General features: G+C 35.5%; 1 protein-coding gene across 7 annotated transcripts in view; it reads right to left on the bottom strand.

Moving 5' to 3' along the window:
- The window catches only part of TPK1 (thiamin pyrophosphokinase 1), a 380,490-nt gene that overhangs the window by 221,028 nt on the left and 138,868 nt on the right, over window positions 1-20,594 (bottom strand). For 6 of the 7 annotated variants that reach the window (XM_074378961.1, XM_010340431.3, XM_074378962.1 and 3 more), the window contains one exon: window positions 15,610-15,679. The exons of the other annotated variant lie outside the window; for it this stretch is intronic. In XM_074378961.1, coding sequence (XP_074235062.1) covers window positions 15,610-15,679 — 70 coding nt within the window. The remainder of the gene's footprint in view (window positions 1-15,609; window positions 15,680-20,594) is intronic. 7 annotated transcript variants of the gene reach the window in all.

Raw genomic sequence — 20,594 nt, 5'->3', positions numbered from 1 at the left:
CTTTCTTGTAAGTTCCCCTCATTATCTCTACTTGTAGATTATCCATAATTATTTCCTCCTCCCAATCTATACCCCTTTATAATATGACTTTCCAGGTTGTTTCATCACAAGGTACTAAAATGCATCCCTTTCTACACCTTGAGAATTTGTATTAGTCTTGAGACCTGCTTTCACTTAAAAAATGCAGTGGAAGCGATAGCACAGCAGTTAGGAATGGAGGCCTCAAGTGCAGCTGCAGCCTTCCTTTCGCTCTCTTGGAACACTCCCCTGTTGCCATTAGAGTAATTCTAGGCATGCCTGATGGACGGAGTATGAGACTGGAATCTCCACAGTAATGGGTGTCTTTCAGGCATCCTGATGAGATAACTGGTGGCCTCTAGGAGAGTTTCAAGTTGGAGGCTGATAACCAAAAGGCATGATCAGAGTATGGAATGTTCACACCCACCACTCCCAGTGAAGCTAGAGATTATGCTAATCACCAATGGCTAATGATGTAATCAATCATGTCCATGTAATGGAACCCCCATTTAAAAACCCTAAACAACGTGGTTCATAGAGCTTTCAGGTTGAGGAACATATCCATATGCCAAGAGGGTAGTATATCCCAAATCCGAGGGGGACCAAAGCTCTTGTACCAGGACTTCTCCAGATCTCACCCTCTGTATAACATCATCTGGCACTTCACTTTTATAACATTCTTTTATAATAAATTGTAAACATAAGTAAAGTGTTTCTCTGAATTCTGTGAGCCATTAGAGCAAATTCTCAAACACGAGGAGGGAGTTCAGGGGGACCCACTAGCTGCAACTGGCATCTAAAGTGTGAGGCAATCTAGTGAGACTAAGTCCTTAACCTGTGCGTGTGTGTTGGAGGGTGTGGTCTGTGCTGCTTCTGAGTAAAGTCAGATTGAATTAAATTGTAGTACATCCAGTTGGTGGCCACAGACAACTAGCAAATTGTTTGATGTATAAAACATAAAACATTTGGTGGCAGAAGTGTTGTGAGTGCAGAAACAGTTTTCTTTTACCAACCTACATAACTGACACAAGAATGAGCCCCACAAGATCTGCCTAGCTGACCTTCAGACTAGTGAGAAAATAAATAAATCATTGTTTAAAGCCACTAATTTTGGGGGTGGCTTGTGATACAGCAAAAGCTAACTGATATCATTCTCATGTCTCAGGGCCTCTGCACAAGCATCCCTCTTCTGGGAAGGGTCTTCCTGTGGATGAGCAAATGGCTTGCTTCTCTACCTCCTGCAGCTCTTAACTCAGAAGTCACTTGCTCAGTGAGGCTTTCCCTGACTTTAATTGCTAACAATCTAACGCAAAGCATGCTACCTCTTCTCCTGCTTTATTATTCTCCTTCTCACTAGTAATATACTTTATATTTCAATTATTTATCTTGCTTATTTCCTCTATGGAAGATCAATGAAGTCAAGTATTTTGTTCTCTGCTGCATCACAGGTGCCTACAATAATGCCTGTTATACAGAATGACTGCATAATTAAAATATGCTAAAATAATCATGGAATATGATTTCCTACCTAATATATCAATAGAAATTAAGTTAATAAAGCTGGCAAGAGCAAACAGAAATGTAAATGGTTTTATACTGCTGATGAAGTTTACCTTAAGCACAAATATTCTGGAAAGGAAGTTGTCAGCTTAGACTTAAATATATTTTCTTAAATTCATAACTTCTGGCCCAAGTCTTAACTTCTGTGAAACTACTCTAAGTGTCAGAAACTGGTACATTTATAATAATAATGTTTTTATAATACTTAACCAAGTTTTATTTACCAAAGTTTTATTTACATAAAACTTATGAGCTGGCCGGGTGCAGTGGTTCAGGCCTGTAATCCCAGCACTTTGGGAAGCTGAGGGGGGTGGATCACCTAATGTCAGCATTTGAGACCAGCCTGGTAAAACCCCATCTCTACTAAAAATACAAAAATTAGCCAGGCATGGTGGCGCATGCCTGTAGACCCAGATACTTGGGAGGCTGAGGCAGGAGAACTGCTTGAACCTGGGAGGCAGCCCAGGTTGTAGTGAGCCAAGATCCTGCCATTACACTCCAGCCTGGGCAACAAAGTGAGACTCCAACTCAAAAACAAAAACAAAAAACTTATGAGCTACATAACTTTCTGATATATGGAGAATGGGAGATAAAAATTTAACAAAATTTATGTATAATGACCTAGTGATATGTTCATAATATAATGTTAAAAAAACAAGCATGATGTATAGATAAAAATCCATGTTTCATTACATGTGCACACACACATACACTCAGCAATAAATATATGAAAATGTAAAATCGAAAAAATTTATATATGTAAAAATATTAATAGAAGTTATCTATAGGAGTGGGATTTTAGGTTACTTTCATTTTTTCTTTATGTGTTCCTAAATTCCCCAAATTCATTATAATAATCCTGTGTCCGTAAATGGAAAAGTTAGAGGCGATAGCAGAGAATTTGCTTTTAAAATATATATAAAGTCTAAAAGAAAGGTAAATACTAAATGATTTGATGTGTTTACCTTTATATATTTTGTAATTATGATTGTATTAAAAATTGAGTATGGTTTTATTTAAAATTAAACAAATAAACTCAATTAAAATAAATAAGTTCTGTTCAGATTTTTGCCACAGAATTTGGCTAAAATCTCACTTTGATAATCCCTGCCACCTGTATCCTAACTTGACTGCATCCTATGAAAAGCATTAGAGGGCAACAGTGTAATGCATGACGACTCTTTCTCCTACCGCATCAGAATGAAGCTTTGGCAAGCAACTGTCACATGGAGGAAAGTCGCTGGGAAAGCCCTATTACTGCTAATAGGAATCATAAGACCACACTATTATGCGAAAATGTTCTTTTTACTGACTGATAAAATGCCAAGATGACACAAACTGTAGTTGTTTTTCTTGTTCCTAGCACATGAAACAGCTCTCCAGTTACTAATAACCAACTAATGTACATTCGGGCAGAAAAAAAATTGAATACACACTAGAGGCCGCTAGTGATAAATAAGTGAATTCTGCATCAAGTGGGGGGGAAAAAAAAAATGATAGCTCTACAAAGAAAACTGCATCCTAAGCTTCTAAGCTTCAGCTGCTCTTTTAACTACTGTGCTGGAAGTCAGAAAACATTTTTTTCTTAATTATTTCTTGACTTAAATATTTTTTTAATAAAAGAACTAAATCTGGGAAATTTTCATCTTGGGATATTTTGTAAAAATTTATTATTATTGTATATTTAAGTTAAAGCCTTGCCTGTAAGTAATAAAACCTTTCTATATATTACAAATTAGAAAAAATAATGTAATTCTCTCACTCAGGTGTCACAAAGACCCAAACCAACTGAAGAAAGCTCTATGTTGTAAAACATAAGCTTGCCTTGGTAATATTTCATTAAGAGGGGGAAAATATTTTTAAACGCAAAATGTATCTTAAAAAAGTTTACAACCCTCTCCCCAGAAAATTATGAATCATAAGAGTAAAATTTTTAAGTTTACTTTAAAACAAATGTAACATGAATTCAGAAAACCAGAATCTTTTAATTTAAAAACACACTTTTATAAGACTAAAGAAGAATTATACTTCCCATATACTTTTTTTAAATTTGGAAAGAATGTTATTAAATTTTTCAGAATATGCGAAAGGCATTTTTGTCACTTATTTGCATGACAGATGACCATTTAATTCCCTTTCATTGTCATTAAGATAGTGAAGAATAAAAACAGTTCCCAATGGGGGCATTTTATACCCCAATAAGTTAGGGAGGTGTGTGGGGACGAAGAAGTAAGGAGGAAATTAGTAAAGACCATTACACTACCCTAGGACGTGAAGACCGCACAGGTAGCAGAGAAAAGATGTTGTAGATGTATACTCAAGAGGATTCTTTTTGCGTTTTTTGTTTGTATTTGTAGTGGGCTGGTCCCACTTAGGTGTGCAGAAACTAGCATGGTCTCCGTCTTGAATGGAAGCAAATCCTACTCCAGAAATAAAAGCAATGACTAGAAATAAGGACATGGGCAAATATTCCCTCAGAACCACCTCAACTTAGCTGAACACATGATATTACACTAGAAAAACAGAGACAGTCGGGAATTCACATGTAGTACATACACTGGCCAGCACACAGTGGGGAGTACAAGTCTGAACTTGTTCTTAGAATGTAGTAACCACAGCTGTGGATCTGGCTTCCAGCTTCCCTTGATTCCTGCATGTTTCCGAAGCCTCCCAATTCCTGCGTTTTCCTCCAGCCTTCTCATTTTTTATGTTAATTATACTACTTTTGATTTTTGTTTTCACTGTCCAAAGTTCTTGTTTTTTATAACTAAACACCCAGACAAATACAAAAAGTTAAATAAGTCCTAATATTATAGAGCCAGATCCACAGCTAAGCTTACATTCTAAGAACAAGTTAGGACTTGCACTTCCCCTGTGAGCCCGACACTGTGTGTACTACATGTGAATTCCCAGCTGTCTCTCTTTTCTAGTGTAATATCATGTGTTTAGTTGAGGTGAGGTGGTTCTGAGGGAATATTTGCCCATGCATTGCGTTTATTTCTGGAGTGGGATTTGCCTCCCTTCAAGACTGAGACCATACTAGTTTCTGCACACCTAAGTGGGACCAGCTGACTACAAATACAAACAAAAAACCCCAAAAGGAATCCTCATGAGTATACATCTACATCTTTTCTCTGCTGCCTGTGTGGTCTTCATGCCCTAGGGTAGTGTAATGATCTTCGTTAATCTCCTCCTTACTTCTCCCTCCCCACACACCTCTACCAGAAGAGAGTTTGGTATCAGTCTCTGATTCTCCTCTTGAATAAAAAATAATCTTAAGAATTGCCTTTTTGGGTCAGGAACACCTATTCATACTGCAATCTATGACAGTAGACTATATTAAGTTTTGATGAACATTTCTAGTCATTCTTTAATCTCTTAAGCACATAGTTAAAAACTGGTTGCCGGGGATGAGACAGCAAAAATGCCAGAGACATGTATGCTTTCACTGGGGTTACAGGCTGGTAGGATTATGCAAATAGATGACTCTAATATGCTGTGATAAATGTTTGATAATGGAAGAGTTGGAAAAGAAAACATCAAGGACAAATTACATATGAGAGACTCGGAATAATAGATAATGTAACATAACCTGGTAAATTAAGAAATCCAGCCACCAAACACCCTTAGTTCATTTAGAATTTGTCACTTACTTGCTTAATTGAATGTGTAAGGAAATTATTTTCAGGGTGAATTATCTAAAAGGAGTAACATTCCTTCGTTAAAAATATTTACTTATCATCTGTTAGTTATCAAACCTGATCCTAGCTACCAGGATTATTTCCAAAGATGAATAAAACAAGAATAGATAAACTTTCCCAGTTAACCCATGGATAATTTCAACATAATGTGGCATTACGGTAAAGGGTTGCTTAGAAAGTTCATTCCTAACATGGGTCTGTGGAAACTAGGATTTCTGAGGAGACACAACACACGGGCTGAGTTTTCAAAGATAATGATGCATACCACATGGAAGAAAGCAGGAGGCTTTTAGAAATGAGTTAGGTGGTGTTCTGTTAAAAAGTACCCCCATCTGTAGCTAAAACCTACTGCTTGATATTTGTAGGGGCACTCCAAAGGTTTGAACATAATAGGCTTTTTTTTTTTTTTTAACATTTAGATGGCACAAAGGTTTTAACTAATCTTTTAAACAGTGCTAATGCATACACATCTTCTCCCCTCATGGATGTTCTAGCCCTGGGTAACACCCAGGTGTTGGCACCCCTACATGGTACCCAGCAGAAATGGATGGAATCTGACATCGAAGGTTGAAAGGGTGTTCTCCAGTCTAAGTCCTGTAGGGAGGGACCACACCATCTTCCCTGTAGTCTAAGCAGAAGCTCTGTTAGTCTCATTCAACAAAAGCTGCTCCTTGCAATTCTAAATCATAGGATTCAGAGAAGTCAGCATTTTTAATATTTATGATTTTTTATTTTAGTTCCTTTCAGTCTAGTGATTCATAGACTAAATGCTCTCTTATTCATCATTTCTTCCTGACTTTCTCTAGCTCTCTACTACTTCCAAAAGATGATAGTAGTCAGAGTTAAGTACACTGTAGTAAAGTACATTGCATATAATGCACACACATGCACAATGATTTTTTTCTTAGTGTGGTATATCTTCTGTTGCATTTTTAATATCCTCTCTGAGATTCTTCAGCATATTATTGACCTGTCTGGCTACAGAAGAAAAACTGAAGTCTTTAAGGAATACAGCTTAAACAACTCCCAGATTTCTAACCCCACATTGCAAGTGATAGTTCAGGGCTCATCTTCATGTAATTGCCATTTGGATATTTTCCCATAAAATTTATTCACTGGCCCTTGCTTAAATTGAATTCCAGTTGTCACTTTTCTGCTCCCTAATAACTGGAAGACCATGGCTAGCTCAGTTGCAATCCTATCATCAACTAAAATTTCCTGCCCTATAATGAGGTGTCAACAAATAATATAAGCCATCTTGTCTAGTGTTGGAGTTATCCTGTGTGCTCTCGGCCTAATAATACAAATCCCAACTTTTAATAACAAGAAAACCATGCAGGAAGAATCCGAGTGTGTGTCTGCAAGAAGACATGTATGTGCAATCACCTAAGTGTGTATGAAAAAGCAAACGGGGACCATTCCACACTTTTTAAGAAACAATTTTGCATGTGTTGTATTATGCAATTACTTTCAACCATCACTTCTTAACTCATTGATCTAAAAATCTATTGAAAATAAGTAAAACACATGACAAGAAAACATGAGCTCTTATGTTAAGCACTACAACAATTCAACCCTGTTTTTTTTAAAAAAAGTAAAAATTTAAAAACCACACGTTACTCAAAACTTTTGACAAATGATCTAGCATTCTCTAAAAAATTACTGGAAGATAATTTATTTCTGAAGACTCCATCCACAGTGCAGGAAAGGAAAAGGGTTCTGTCAGGAACATACTTTATGAAATAGAATAGCCATAAAAAACAATGTCTTTGATTAAATTCAGTTGTAAATGGACTTCCTGCAGCTGCTTAAAATGGTCTTGCTCAGAAAATTTATTTTGAGTTCATGCATGATCTGAGAAACATAGCACCTTTGCATACACATTCCTCCCTCCTCCAATACTCCAAAATGATTAATAGCTACGCATGGATAACTTTGAGACCTCTGATTTATAGCATTTGATAACAAACAGACTAAAATATATTACTAAACTAATCTAATCAATAATTTAAGATAAATATGCCTTCAGTTTGTTGTGTAAGGTTCTTTAATACCAAGACTTCTGTTGTAATTTCTCTTTTAAATGTACTAATCATTTTTACCTTTTGTCATTTTGATTCAAAGACCTAATAACATTGACATGCTTACAGAGCTTGGTAATTTGATTGCACAAATACTTTTTAATGGAAATTTGCTGAAGCAAATGACTTACCATTGCTAAGGCTAGGCTTGTAAGAATCAACTGAACTAAAGATCTTTGGTTCATATTTGTTTCCTTTCTGCATATGTTAAAGCATATAGAAATTACAAGTTTCTACTATACTATGAGAAGTTTGAAAAGTAGTAAAAAAAAAAAAACACAATCAGTGAGAAAACTAGTCACAGAGAGACTGAAATCAACTGTCAAATATATTAGAAATTATCAAGACCACAACTTATGCTCAGATACTTGACACCAACTTATTTCACAATGATTTCATGTTTATTGTCTTACTCCTTTTAAAAACAGCACAAGCTTTGACATACTTTTTACTAAGGTATAGCAAATACAGACCTTATATATAAGTTTTTACTACTATTTTATATAATCTCCAGGACTGAACTGAAAGCTTTGAGAATTTTGCTTGGTTCCAACTAAAAGAACATATATTCCAAAGAAGCACATAAAAAATGACAACAGATTCCAACAAAAAGGTGAGTTTTAGAAATCAGGTTTATCAACTGTGTCAAATAAATAAAGAAAATTGTGGTGTATCCTTATGCTGGAACACTACTCAACAGTAAAAAGGAACCAACTACTAATACATACTAATACATAAAAGAATATGGCTGAATCTCAAAAGCATTTGATAAGTGAAGAAAGAAAGGAAAACCAATTGTATGATTCCATTCGTATGACATTCTAGAAGGGGATAGGGGATATGGTACAGAAGGAGGTAACTGACTGCAAAGCGGGAGGTAGGAACTTTTTTGGATGACGGACCTGTTTTAAACTTGACTGTGGTGGTGGATATGTAACTAACTATGTAACACTTCAAAAATAACTGTACTGTATTTTTAAATTGGATGAATTTTGTTGCATGAAATTATAGCTGAACAAAATAGATTTAAAACAAAAGAAATCAAATGCCAAACACGACATTCCTATATTCCAACCACTATCTGAAAAATGCTTACAACCTTTCTAAAAAGTAATACAATAATTATTGCATGCAGAAAAGTATGACAAAAATATTTACAGCTATTGCCTAAAATTACATTAGGTACACACTGAACTATTCAATAATTTATCATTATAGATTTTAAGAGTCATGCTTCGTCCTCTTAATATATCCAGATATTCTATAATTAGCTACAGTAATAAGTTACTTCACCAAATCTCTGAATACTCCAAAAGAAAGTGATCTCTTCTGGAAGTGTCATAGATGAAGAAACTACAGCCCAAGAAGTTAAATTACCTGCTAAAAGATACTGAAGTGGCAGAATCTGATTTTAAACTCTAATCTAACTCTCTGACTACATAATGCCCATTCTGGAAGCCGCTGCTACCTGCAATAATATAGAAAGCAATTGTTCCAAGTTACTCACAGACAGCCAGACAGCCAGATTTAGACTGTCATTGATTCCTTCAAGAGTAATTAAACACTTGCTACCAGATGCCTGGGTTAATTGTATTGATAAAGGCTTTAGAAGCTAATTTTTAAGAGCTGTCTTCCCACATTAATCAATTATTTTAATTATATTTTGAACTTTGTTTAGCTGGGGCATGAATAGTTCTAAAGCTACAATAGTCATCCTCTTCACACTTGATCACTCTAAAAAGTAGATTGATCTGCTGATGAGAAACTTGCATGATTATATAAAGCTCAAAGACTGAAATCTTAACTGAGAAAATTAATGAGATGAGAGGAAAAAGAAATCAGGAAATGTATTTTGCTTTTCTGTTTAAATAGGTCCTCATCATCCTGCCATTGTTAATGAGTGTTTAATTACGTGGTCATTTCCATGAACGTATGGATTTTTGTTGGGTGCTCATCTTTAAACAGAAAGGAAACTCCTAAACATTTGAGCTAATCTAGAACAATGTTTACATAAAGATATTCTCCCATAGAACTTTCCATTGAGGATTCTATATTCAGTAATTACTCTGAGAAAACGAACCTAAAAACAATTCTCCCCTCATTTCAGATATCCTATACACAATATTAAAGATACAGCAACTTCTTAGAGTCTGAAAATCTCTAAGTACCACAAAAATCACAAATTTAAAAAAAACCTCTCACATTTAGCACTGATATTCATGATACACATTCCTCTCAAAACACCCATGAATTCAAAGCAAGAACCTTAGTTCCAGGACAGAAGATTCATTTAGACAGTAATTAGAACGCAACGTAACATAAGACATCCTGGAAGTAAGTGGGATATATACTACACATAACTTCGGACAAAAATGCACAATCCTTTTTAATATAAGCCATTTCTGGCTTATAAAACTAATAAGATATATAATTATCAATAGTTTCTTTAACAACAAGATACTTCCAATAGCTGGTATTATAACTTAGAAATCCTTGACTTAACAAAAGCTTAGTCTTAGATCTCTGCTAAGATACCAAGGAAAAATCACTAATTCAATAAATTCTCAAATTCTCATTACTGTACCAGATATGAAGCATATAAAGATGATTAATTATGATTGCTGCCTTCCAGGAGTTTACCACCTAGTGAGGAGATAAGATACATCTATGCATAACTAAATCACAAGATACAATGAAAAAGTAAATAATTACAAAGTATTATGCAAAGTTAAAGGGCAATAGATCACCAGAAATTTACAACCTAGTAGAGAATATAAGTCTTTACAGCTTTAAATCAAGGTAAAATGTGAATGTAACATTGTGATTTAAGAGTATTATTACTGTGTAGGAAATGCCAGATCACTTCAGGCTGGAAGGGGAGAGGAGCCCTCCTGGAGTACATGGTGTGTTAGTTGAACACTGATGCATGGATAGGAATGCTACAAAACATTCTAGCACATGCTGCTAAAACCACCTAAGAATGAGTACAGCATAGGATCTACCATCACTGGTTATTCGGAATGGCCACACAATTGTAATGGACTATGGGTGGTGGTACTGTGTACAAGATCAGCCATGAGAAAGGGCCTGAGGAAAGGCAGGGAGGACAAAGGGCCTGGCAAATTTAGGACAGTGAGCAGTTAGTTCTGCTGGACTAGAACACAAGGGAAGAAATTAGGCATGCCTAAAAAGATAACCCTGCACCTCATGGTAGTTAATTTAGATTTCATCCAGGAGACTACAAATGCACACACATATGTATACCTCACACAGTCTGTGGTCCTAATCTCTTACAACCCATTAGGATCCTCGAAATATTTTCTAATACCTCCGTTCTTCTTTAACTGTCCTTGTCCATGTCTTCCTTCGTTACGGAATCTATCACATTGAACTAGAATTTTCTCTTTATGTCATATAACCTATCACACTGAATGGCACCAGGGAGCTTACTGAGCTAGCATTCACTTAACAAGTAACTCCAGAAAAATCAATTATATGTTCTACCGTCCCAAAGGTCAGACCCAATAGGTATTAATAGATGCACTGCAATTCAAGATGAGAAAAAATATTTAGGGCATCTTTATCAAAACAAAACCTGATGAATGAAGAGAGGCTGCTTTCATAGCTGAAACAGAGACAGACACTTATGAAGGATGGAATAGTCTTGAGGACATTATGCTACATAAAATAAGCTAGTCACAGAAAGACAAATGCTGCCAGATTATCTTATCCAAGGTATCTAAAATAGTCAAATTCATAGAATCAAACTGTAGAACAGGATTGCCAGGGAGGGTGAGAAATGAGGAGTTACTAATCAATAGGCATACATTTTCAGTTAATCAAGATGAATAAGTTCTAGAGATCTAATTGTATCTGTAGTAAACAATATGTATTGTTTGTTAAGAAGTAGATCTCATGTTAAGTGTTATCAGAAAAAAAATTTTTAGTAAAGACACTGTGCAAGCGTTTCACACATCTGGTATAGAACTGGACCTAAGCCCACGGCTGTTGTTTTAATTAATAAAAGTGGTGGCCGGGCGCGGTGGCTCAAGCCTGTAATCCCAGCACTTTGGGAGGCCGAGGCGGGTGGATCACGAGGTCAAGAGATCGAGACCATCCTGGTCAACATGGTGAAACCCCGTCTCTACTAAAAAAAACACAAAAAATTAGCTGGGCGTGGTGGCGCGTGCCTGTAATCCCAGCTACTGAGGAGGCTGAGGCAGGAGAATTGCCTGAACCCAGGAGGCGGAGGTTGCGGTGAGCCGAGATCGCGCCATTGCACTCCAGCCTGGGCAACAAGAGCGAAACTCCGTCTCAAAAAAAAAAAAAAAAAAAAAAAAAAAAAAAAAAAAAAAAATAAAAGTGGTAAATAAGAATTGTGTAACAAGTTATTAAAAATAAAAATAAGCAAATCATGAAATACCAGTGGTCAATAAATACATGAAAAGATGCTCAACGTCCTTACTTATCAGAGAGAAATGTAAATTAAAAACACAAATTCCATTCACAAACACTAAATGCCTAAAATAAAAAAGATAAAAAAGAACAAATATTGGTGAGGCTGTGGAGCAATCTAGGTACTCATGGGAATATAAAACGTTACAACCACTTTGGAATAGTGAAATGTCAATTTCTAGAAAGTTAAATACATATTTACCCTGTCACCCACAAACTTCATTCTTTGTACCTATTCCCCAAAATTAAAACATGTTCACAGAAACCCTTGTACAAGAAACGGCATTTACACATAATAGCCAAAAACCAGAAACAACCAAATGTACATCTGGTGAATAAACAAATGTAATTGTGGTATATTCGTACAATAAAATACTACTGAGCAATAAAAAAGAACTACCAAACATGAATGAACTGCAAACACACATGTGAGCAAAAGAAAAAGACACAAAAGAATACATACTATATATGATTTCTTTTGCTTGAAATTTAGTAACAGATTTTTTAAAGTCTATAGTAATGGAATCAGAAAGCAGTGGCCTAGAGGTAAGAAACTCTCTGTCTTGTTTTGCATGGCAGAGAGGAGGCTATAAATAAATGTCTAATAAAACCCATGTAATTAAACACCTATAGTATGCATTTTATTGTACATTATGCCTAAAAATTATATATAATTTTTATATGTGATTTATATAATATATATGATTTACGTGTGTGTGTGTGTGTGTGTGTATATACATATATATATATATATATATAATATTTATATATGTACTTAAAGGTAACTTTTTAAAAAGGACATAGGATCTAATTTAAAGAAGTTTATATTGGCCAAAGATGGGACAATTTGAACATTGAAAACAATGATATCTTGCATATCTGTAATAAAATAAAACCTAACTAATATGTATAAGACAAGAGTTTGGGGGCACTAATTCAGTATTCTGAAAGCAGGTAACAGAAGAACATTAATCATCTCTACTTCATAAACTATGTTCCCATTGACTAATCTTGGACTTTCTGGGCTGTAAGATAAATGGACACTATTTCTACTTGCTGATTATTGCAAATCCAATATATTTTTTTGAATCTCCTTTTCACTACACACATCTCCCCATGAGTCCCAACAGTCTCACCAGCCACACTTCAACTTTCCCTTGAAGGAGTAAAGGAGCCAGCAGGTCCAGGCAGGGGCCTGGAATACACCTGGGTCCTCTTCAGGCTCTCCTAGGGCCCTAGCTCCATGAGAGACATATGTAGACCTGAATGTCCAATGGTATCCTGAAGCAGAGTAACACGGGGCCTGGGGCCTCATGCCCCGTCCCTCTTCAGCCTGAGCAGAGAGGAGACGGTCCCATCACCGATTTTTCCTTCAGCTCTACTCATTTGGAAGCTTTGTTCCTCTGCTACCATTTATAGGTCTTCCTTCCTTCCATTCCAAATATTTTATTTTGTCTTCAACTGAAGATGATTCTTCAAAAATTCATGTGTTATCACATAATTATGAGGCATTACATTGTACATATGGATGCTAAGTAAATAAATAAGAACAAGGCAAGTAGTGGTCCACAAAGTACATACTGGCTTTTAAAAACTCATGTATTTTTTTTCTTTTTTTATTGTCATGCCTTTCTATTAGAAATACAATTAAGAGGAATTATGTTTAGTCACCGGAATCCAATTATTTTGACTGGTTAGAGTTCGTATTTAGAGATTGATTCAAGGACTTAATTCCCACATGAGACAGTTAGTTTCACTCATCTTCCTATTAGAGATTCTACCCTCATCCAGGCCAGTGATGTCCCTGGGCATCAGAGTAGGAATCATTGCAAACACACAATTACAACTAGAAAATCAATGAAAAATACAGTGTTTTATTGAACACCTTCATACATGAACAAACAGTTGTTAGATAAATTATATAAATCTTCTGGGAAGACTCCTGTAAGATTACTTATAAATATGTTGAGAAACATCACACGTGGTTATTTTAAAATCTGGGAAAAAATAATGGTTCTCACTCCCTAAATCTGGCATTCTGTTTTACTTTCAAATATGAATAAAAGTATTCTGTTTGAAATCATCTGCTTTGTAGCAACATGGATGCAGCTAGAAGCCATTATCCTAAGTGAATTAATGCAGGGACAGAAATCTAAATACTGCATGTTCTTGCTTATAAGTGGGAGCTAAACATTGGGGATTCATGGCCATAATGATGGCAACAATAGACACTGGCAACTGTGAGAATGAGGAGGGAGGGGGTTAGGGGTTGAAAAAGTAACTAATGGATATTATGCTCACTACCTGGGTAACGTGACCATTCATATCCAAAACCTCAGCATCACACGATATACCCATGTAATGAAACTGCATATATTAATGTCCTGAATCTAACATAAAAGTTGACATTATTTTTAAAGTGCTCTGTTATCTTTCTTATTAATGTCCAGCCCAATTCTGTAAAAATAATCAATATGGGAGTCTATATTTTTTCACAAGCATTATCGATGGATCTTATAATCAAGGATCACTAGGGAGGCTCAGTGTTGAGATCCTTTGACAGTTGTGGTTATAATTATGTTTACAAGCTACACCTGCCATTAGAGAATGCTTGGCAACAGATGGTTTGCCAGCAAGCAGGCTACAGTCATGGAACAAACAATATCCAATACATATGCTTGGCCTCATGGGCATTACGCTCTTATCTGAAATAACTGGCCCAGACACTTTTTTACAGCACATACTTGAATACTTTTTCACACATTGTCCATGTCAAGTCTTGGAGGATACTGTCAGAGGAATTTGTAAAGTTACAAAATAAAGGGGCAAAAAATGTGAAGAATTTAAATTGTCTTCTAGGCTGTCACTCTTGCTGTATTTCTGGATAATGCATCCAGTCCCCAGACATTAGCATTAGCATGTCCAGTCTTGAAGGAAACATGCCTTCTTCCTATAAGAAACTGCTGCTTTAGAAAAGCAGCTCCATTAGAAATTCTGATACCATAAAGAAAAATATATTATTTCAAAATACATATATTTAATTTGTACCTAGAGTATGTTATATCATCATGTTTTTATTCTTTGCAGCAAGGAGGTAATTTCCTAAACGAAAAACACTTCAATATATTTAATAACACATATGATAGGGATGGAAACTACAAACATGTTCACAATGAGCTAGATTTAAAATCTGTTTCCATCAAACATATTATCTTATCTAAAAATAGCACACCACACAAAGAAAAATCAGACAGCAAGGATAGTAAATCTTAAGGAAATAAATTATTTATCTCCTAAAATATAAGTGTATGCATAACTGAGAAGTAATTAAGTTAAATTATACTGGGCTTTACTCAACACTAATATAAAACCTCATATCTTCTATGACAGAATATACAACTACTTTATATAAAATCTGTTTTTATTCATTTACACTGTTTGAATAACATCTCAAATTGCCATCTCAAAGTTAGCTTAAAGAAGTTTTCTTTTAGCTGACTTTCACAGTTCTCCCAAGTATCGAGATTTGATAATGTTACTTAATGTGTCTTTGATGTAGCAGAATGAAGGTTTTAAAAATAAGAATAGATGGGCTTCATTCTACTAAGAGATACCACTTAAAGCAAGAAATAATACAACATGGTTAAGCAGCTCAGTCACTCTTCCCTCACTGAGGTGGTTTTCTATAAAAGAGTCTGAAGGAAAATGAACAATGTCCACTTACAAGAAGAAAATAAAACAAGAGAAGAGCAGAAATTAGTGGTATTATGCACACTGGCTAAAAGAAAGCATACCTTTCTCTCTCTCCTTCGGTGATATCGTATAAGCGGTTGGCACCTCCATCAGCACAGGCTCTTAAAAGAGCTTCAAATAGAAAGAACAAAATAATTTCAATACAGGAGGCACACAGCAATATCTTTCAAATGATGATCACTAAAAAGAAGGCACTCAGATGCACAGAGTCATGCTAACCTCCATGAATCATTTCACATTCATCTGTTGACACTGCTGGTACTAAAAATGATTCTATATCGCTCATGACAAAACGACAAGTTTATTTCCTTTCTGCTTTTTTTTTTTTTTTTTTTTTTTGAGACAGTCTCACTCTGTGCCCAGGCTGGAGTGCAGTGGCACGATCTCGGCTCACTGCAACCTCCGCCTCCTGGGTTCCAGCAATTCCCCAGCCTTAGTAGCTGGGATTACAGGCATGTGCCACCATGCCCAGCTAATTTTTGTATTTTTAGTAGAGATGGGGTTTCACTATACTGGCCACGCTGGTCTCGAACTCCTGACCTTAGTTGATCCATCTGCCTTGGCCTCCCAAGGTGCTGGGATGACAGGCATGAGCCTTTGCATCTTTTTTGATTATCCTGATGTCTTCAATGTTACTTGAAATTTTTTTCCTCTTTATAACAGAAGGTAGACCTCAGGCTCCATGACAGGCAACAGAAAATTGTTTGTTGTTTGTGTTTGAGACAGGGTCTTGCACTGTCACCCAGGCTGGAGTGCAATGGCTCAATCACAGCTCACTGCAGCTGCAATCTCCTAGGCTCAGGTGATCCTCTCACGTCAGTCTCCCAGGTAGCTGAGATTACAGATGCACACCACCACATCCTTGTAATTTTTACATTTTCTGTAGAGATGGGATTTGCCCAGGCCGGTTTCAAACTCCTGGGCTCAAGTGATTCACCCACCTTGGTCTCCCAAAGTGCTGGGATTACAGGGGTGAGCCTCTGCACCCGGCAGGATGTGGTTTTCCTTGTGTTCTCTCCTTTTACTAATTTTTACATATACTTTTGATTTACAATATGTAGAATGGGTTTCAAATTTTATTTTGATTAAAACATTTCCTCTTAAAAATAAATAAGCATGTTTACTTTAAAATATAAGTAAATAATAATCTAGATAACATGAGCATAACATAAAAATTGTGAAGGTCATGCAAAATTTACTGAAAATTGGAAATGCTAAGGTAATCAAATAAGTCCTGCTGCCTCTTCTCTCCAACTTGGGCCTTGGCCTCCTCCTTTCCCATGATTTCTCCCTGCTACCGCTCTAGGATTGGATGCGGCTAATCAATTGCTCCCTGAAGCTTTTGCATTCCATGGAAAGATTTTTTGTTGCTGGTGCTACCTTTCTGATTTCTATTTTTCACAGAAATGTTTAGTATCTTATCATCGGCTCAGAACAAACATTATTAGGCATCAAACTAGCAGGTTCTTTGCTAGAGTCCTAATATAATGTGACAGGGTCTCCACTTTAAGTATCTTCTAATCAGTACAAATACGCCACAAGCCGATTAATTAAAGTCCACTTTAAGAACTGACCAACAAAGTGAGAAACTACATTTCTTTCAAATTAAAACTAATGGCACAGGTAAGTGAAGTTGAGGGAAAGAAAACAAACAGGTACTTTCCCTTATGTGTTCCTCAGGTATTTGAAACATAAAATATATCAGATGAATACAGCCTCTAGAAAAAGATCAGTGATGCATGATTTGTTTTAGAAACTGTAAAATAATAGATGCTAGAAATTACCACTTAAACAAATAAAAATCCACAATTTCCACTGTGGAAATTTTCCCTGAATTTAATCCACCTATGAGGGCGAGATGTCTTATGAAAGTATTTGAAATAGGATGGGATAGTTCCAAATCTCATCAGAGGACCTAACTACCTCCTGACATTTCACACCTGTATACCTCACCCAGCTTTAAAACACATGTAATGAGTCTCTCTTGGTAGTAAAGACACTCATCTTTTGTTTGGCTGCAAATGTAATGATTTCAGCCTCACTCTGGAATAACAGATTAGCTGAACATAATACTGTAAATTGGTAGAAAATTTGGTGGTACTAGTACATTGACTTCTGATTGCCATTGGTACACTGATAGTTTCAGAAGGCCACTGCCAGTCCAATACTCTTGTGTATCTAATCTGTTTTCTTTTTTGGCAAGTTTTAAGACTTTCCATTTATCTTTGGTTTTCCAAATTTTAAGGTCACGTAGCTTATTTGGAATTGTTTGTGCTTCCAAGGTTGGGTGTGGTGGCCTCAGAAATGTAATCCCAGCACTTTGAGACGCTGAGGCGGGAAGACTACTTAAGCCCAGAAATTAAGACAAGCCTGGGCAACATGGCAACACTCTGTCTCCACAAGAAATTTTTAAAAATTAGCTGAGCATGGTGGCACGCATCTACAGTCCTAGCTACTCAGGAGGCTGAGGTGTTGGATCTCTTGAGCCTGGAGAGGTCCAGGCTGCAGTAAGCCAAGATGGCACCACTGTACTCCAACATGGGTGACAGAACCAGACCCTATCTGGAAAACAACAACAACAACAAAAATGTGCTTCCTAAATCTGAGGACCTATGAATTTCTTCAGGTCAGGATAATTCTTAGCCACTTTTAATTCCATTACTTCCTATCTTCCATTCTCTCTACCTGTCAATTTTCTGGCAATCCATTTAAACATATTTTTAGACAGTCTCATTCTGCCCTTCACATTTCTTAAACTGTTTCACTTCTTTCATCTTTTCTTTCTGTATATGCACGTAATTTCTTCAAACCTATCTTTCAATTATGTCTAGTCACCTGTTTAAAACATAAAAGTTTATAGTCTTACTGATTCTTTTTAAAGAAGCTCTATTTGGTTCTTTTTCCAATTCAAGGTCTTTTCTGATAGTCTGTTGCTAATGTTTTCTACACCTTGTTTTACCTTTTTTTAAAAAAAAAATCCTTTCCCTATGGATGGGATATTTAAAGAATATCTACCTGACTATACAGTCAGAAATAAAAGTTCCAATGTATTTTCCACTAATCCATAATATGTAAGACTATTTTCTGTGTTCTTTGTTATATCAGAAATAAAGCAAAGGCCAAGTAGAAAAAAAATTCCTTTTCTCTGAAGCTTACTCACCCATAAATAAGCATATTACTTGTGGAGTAAGGTTATTAAGTAATTAATTATTTAGTAATTCTATATAGTGCTCATCATGATACAAGAACACAATATGCATTCAATAATATGAATCCTCTTTCTCCATGTTTTTCAGAATGAAAAAAACCTGAAAAAACTGCGTTCCTGAAAAAGAAAACCCATAGCTACTTAGAAAGTAAAAAAATAAGAGTTTTTAGAAAGACATCTAAGAGTGACATCTCATTTTAGGAATTACCAATACACATTTCTTTGTGAGAGTAGCACTCGAATTCAAATTATGTCACAAATATAACTTGCAGAAGATCACAGAAGATATTGCACATTTTGTAAGTATCAAAACCGTCAAAAGCTAAAAGATAGTGATAATCTCACATATAAAATATTGCACAAAGCAAGTGATTAGGGAGAATAAAAGACTCATTAATAGAAACAGATGGTAAACTATCAGTAATTATCTTTAGAGTACATAAAACAATTTCCTGTAAACAAAACTAACAAGTGTATGGAATCTTTTCATATAAAAACCGATTCATTGAAGGAATAAGAAAATCTCAGAAATAGTAGTTTTAATGGTCAAAGATTATCAAATAGAATGACTTGTGAATTTTTCACATTATATCATTTTGCAGAGATCATTTGAATTCAACATTTATACCTATTATGTGCTAGGCTTTACATAAAAAAGATGAATAACAGATACAGTTCTCTAGGCTCATATTATAGTGAAAAACATGAAAACAGAAGCAAATACATGCAGTGCATTGCAGACGGTGGTGAGGGCTATGAGAAAGGCACCAAAATGCAATGCAAACGCAAGGAAAGAAGAAATGAATTTCAGTGGGCAAATGTGTAAAGCTGCTTAACAATAAATCTAGTTCAACTGAGATCACTGTTACTTTTACAAAAGAAAAAAACTCCAATGTCTGTTATTTCTAACATCCATTGTTAAATTGATATTTTTTGAGCAGTTTATAAAAAGAGAAAGACCTATGTCACCGGAAGTAAATTTGTCCACATCTATTTCTGCTTTAAATGGCAAAGGGAGCTAAAATAACCATGATGAAATTTATAGACTATTTTCTCAGTGCATGTAAGTTGACAGTAGGGATTCAATCCATCTGAAAGGAAAAACAAGTTCCAGTCTGTCCCTAAAATCATTTTGTTCGCAACAAAGCATGACCAAAAAAATGGACTCTACCTCTCCTACATTTTATTAACAAAAAGGTTTTCACCAGTTTCAAATATTTTCTATAAACATAAATAAAACTACATTTGAAGAATAAAATGATTCGAATGCATTATAATCAACATTGGCATAAGTTCATACACAGCAACTTGAAAAATGTGTAAACCAATATCACTGTTAGAGAAAGTCACCAACTAAAGGAACCAGAAGTAGAGGGCACTCTTTTAATTTTTGATAAATTGTAATGAATCTGCCTAAAAAAATGTTCACTTCATCATCATTTAAGCTGTCCAAAGCTTTAATGAATAGAAGTTACTGCATTAGTTAACTTTTAATGTAAAAATTCCATTGGCTTATACAGCAAAATTTCTGCCGATTTGTCAAATACTGTAACTTCAATGGTTGAGCAATTACTTACCATGCAATAGGCTGATAAACAGATGAAGACTAAAATTTATTAGAAACCTCTACAGCAACTTTATATTTTAGTAGAACCTGTAAGTAGGTGAAATACATCTTAAACTTTTTTTTTTTTAACTTTGAATATGTTAACATTACTGACAAATAATGAAGAGCTTCAGGCACAATCAGAGGCTAGTTCTGTATTTCAAATAGTTTCCTATTTCTTTTGACTAAAGTTGAGTTGAAATAACTAGACT

The sequence above is a fragment of the Saimiri boliviensis genome, chromosome 10, assembly GCF_048565385.1.
Source record: "Saimiri boliviensis isolate mSaiBol1 chromosome 10, mSaiBol1.pri, whole genome shotgun sequence".
Taxonomy (NCBI): Eukaryota; Metazoa; Chordata; class Mammalia; order Primates; family Cebidae; genus Saimiri; species Saimiri boliviensis.
Note: the sequence above shows the minus strand (reverse complement) of the source record. Positions and strands in the feature narration are given on the sequence as shown.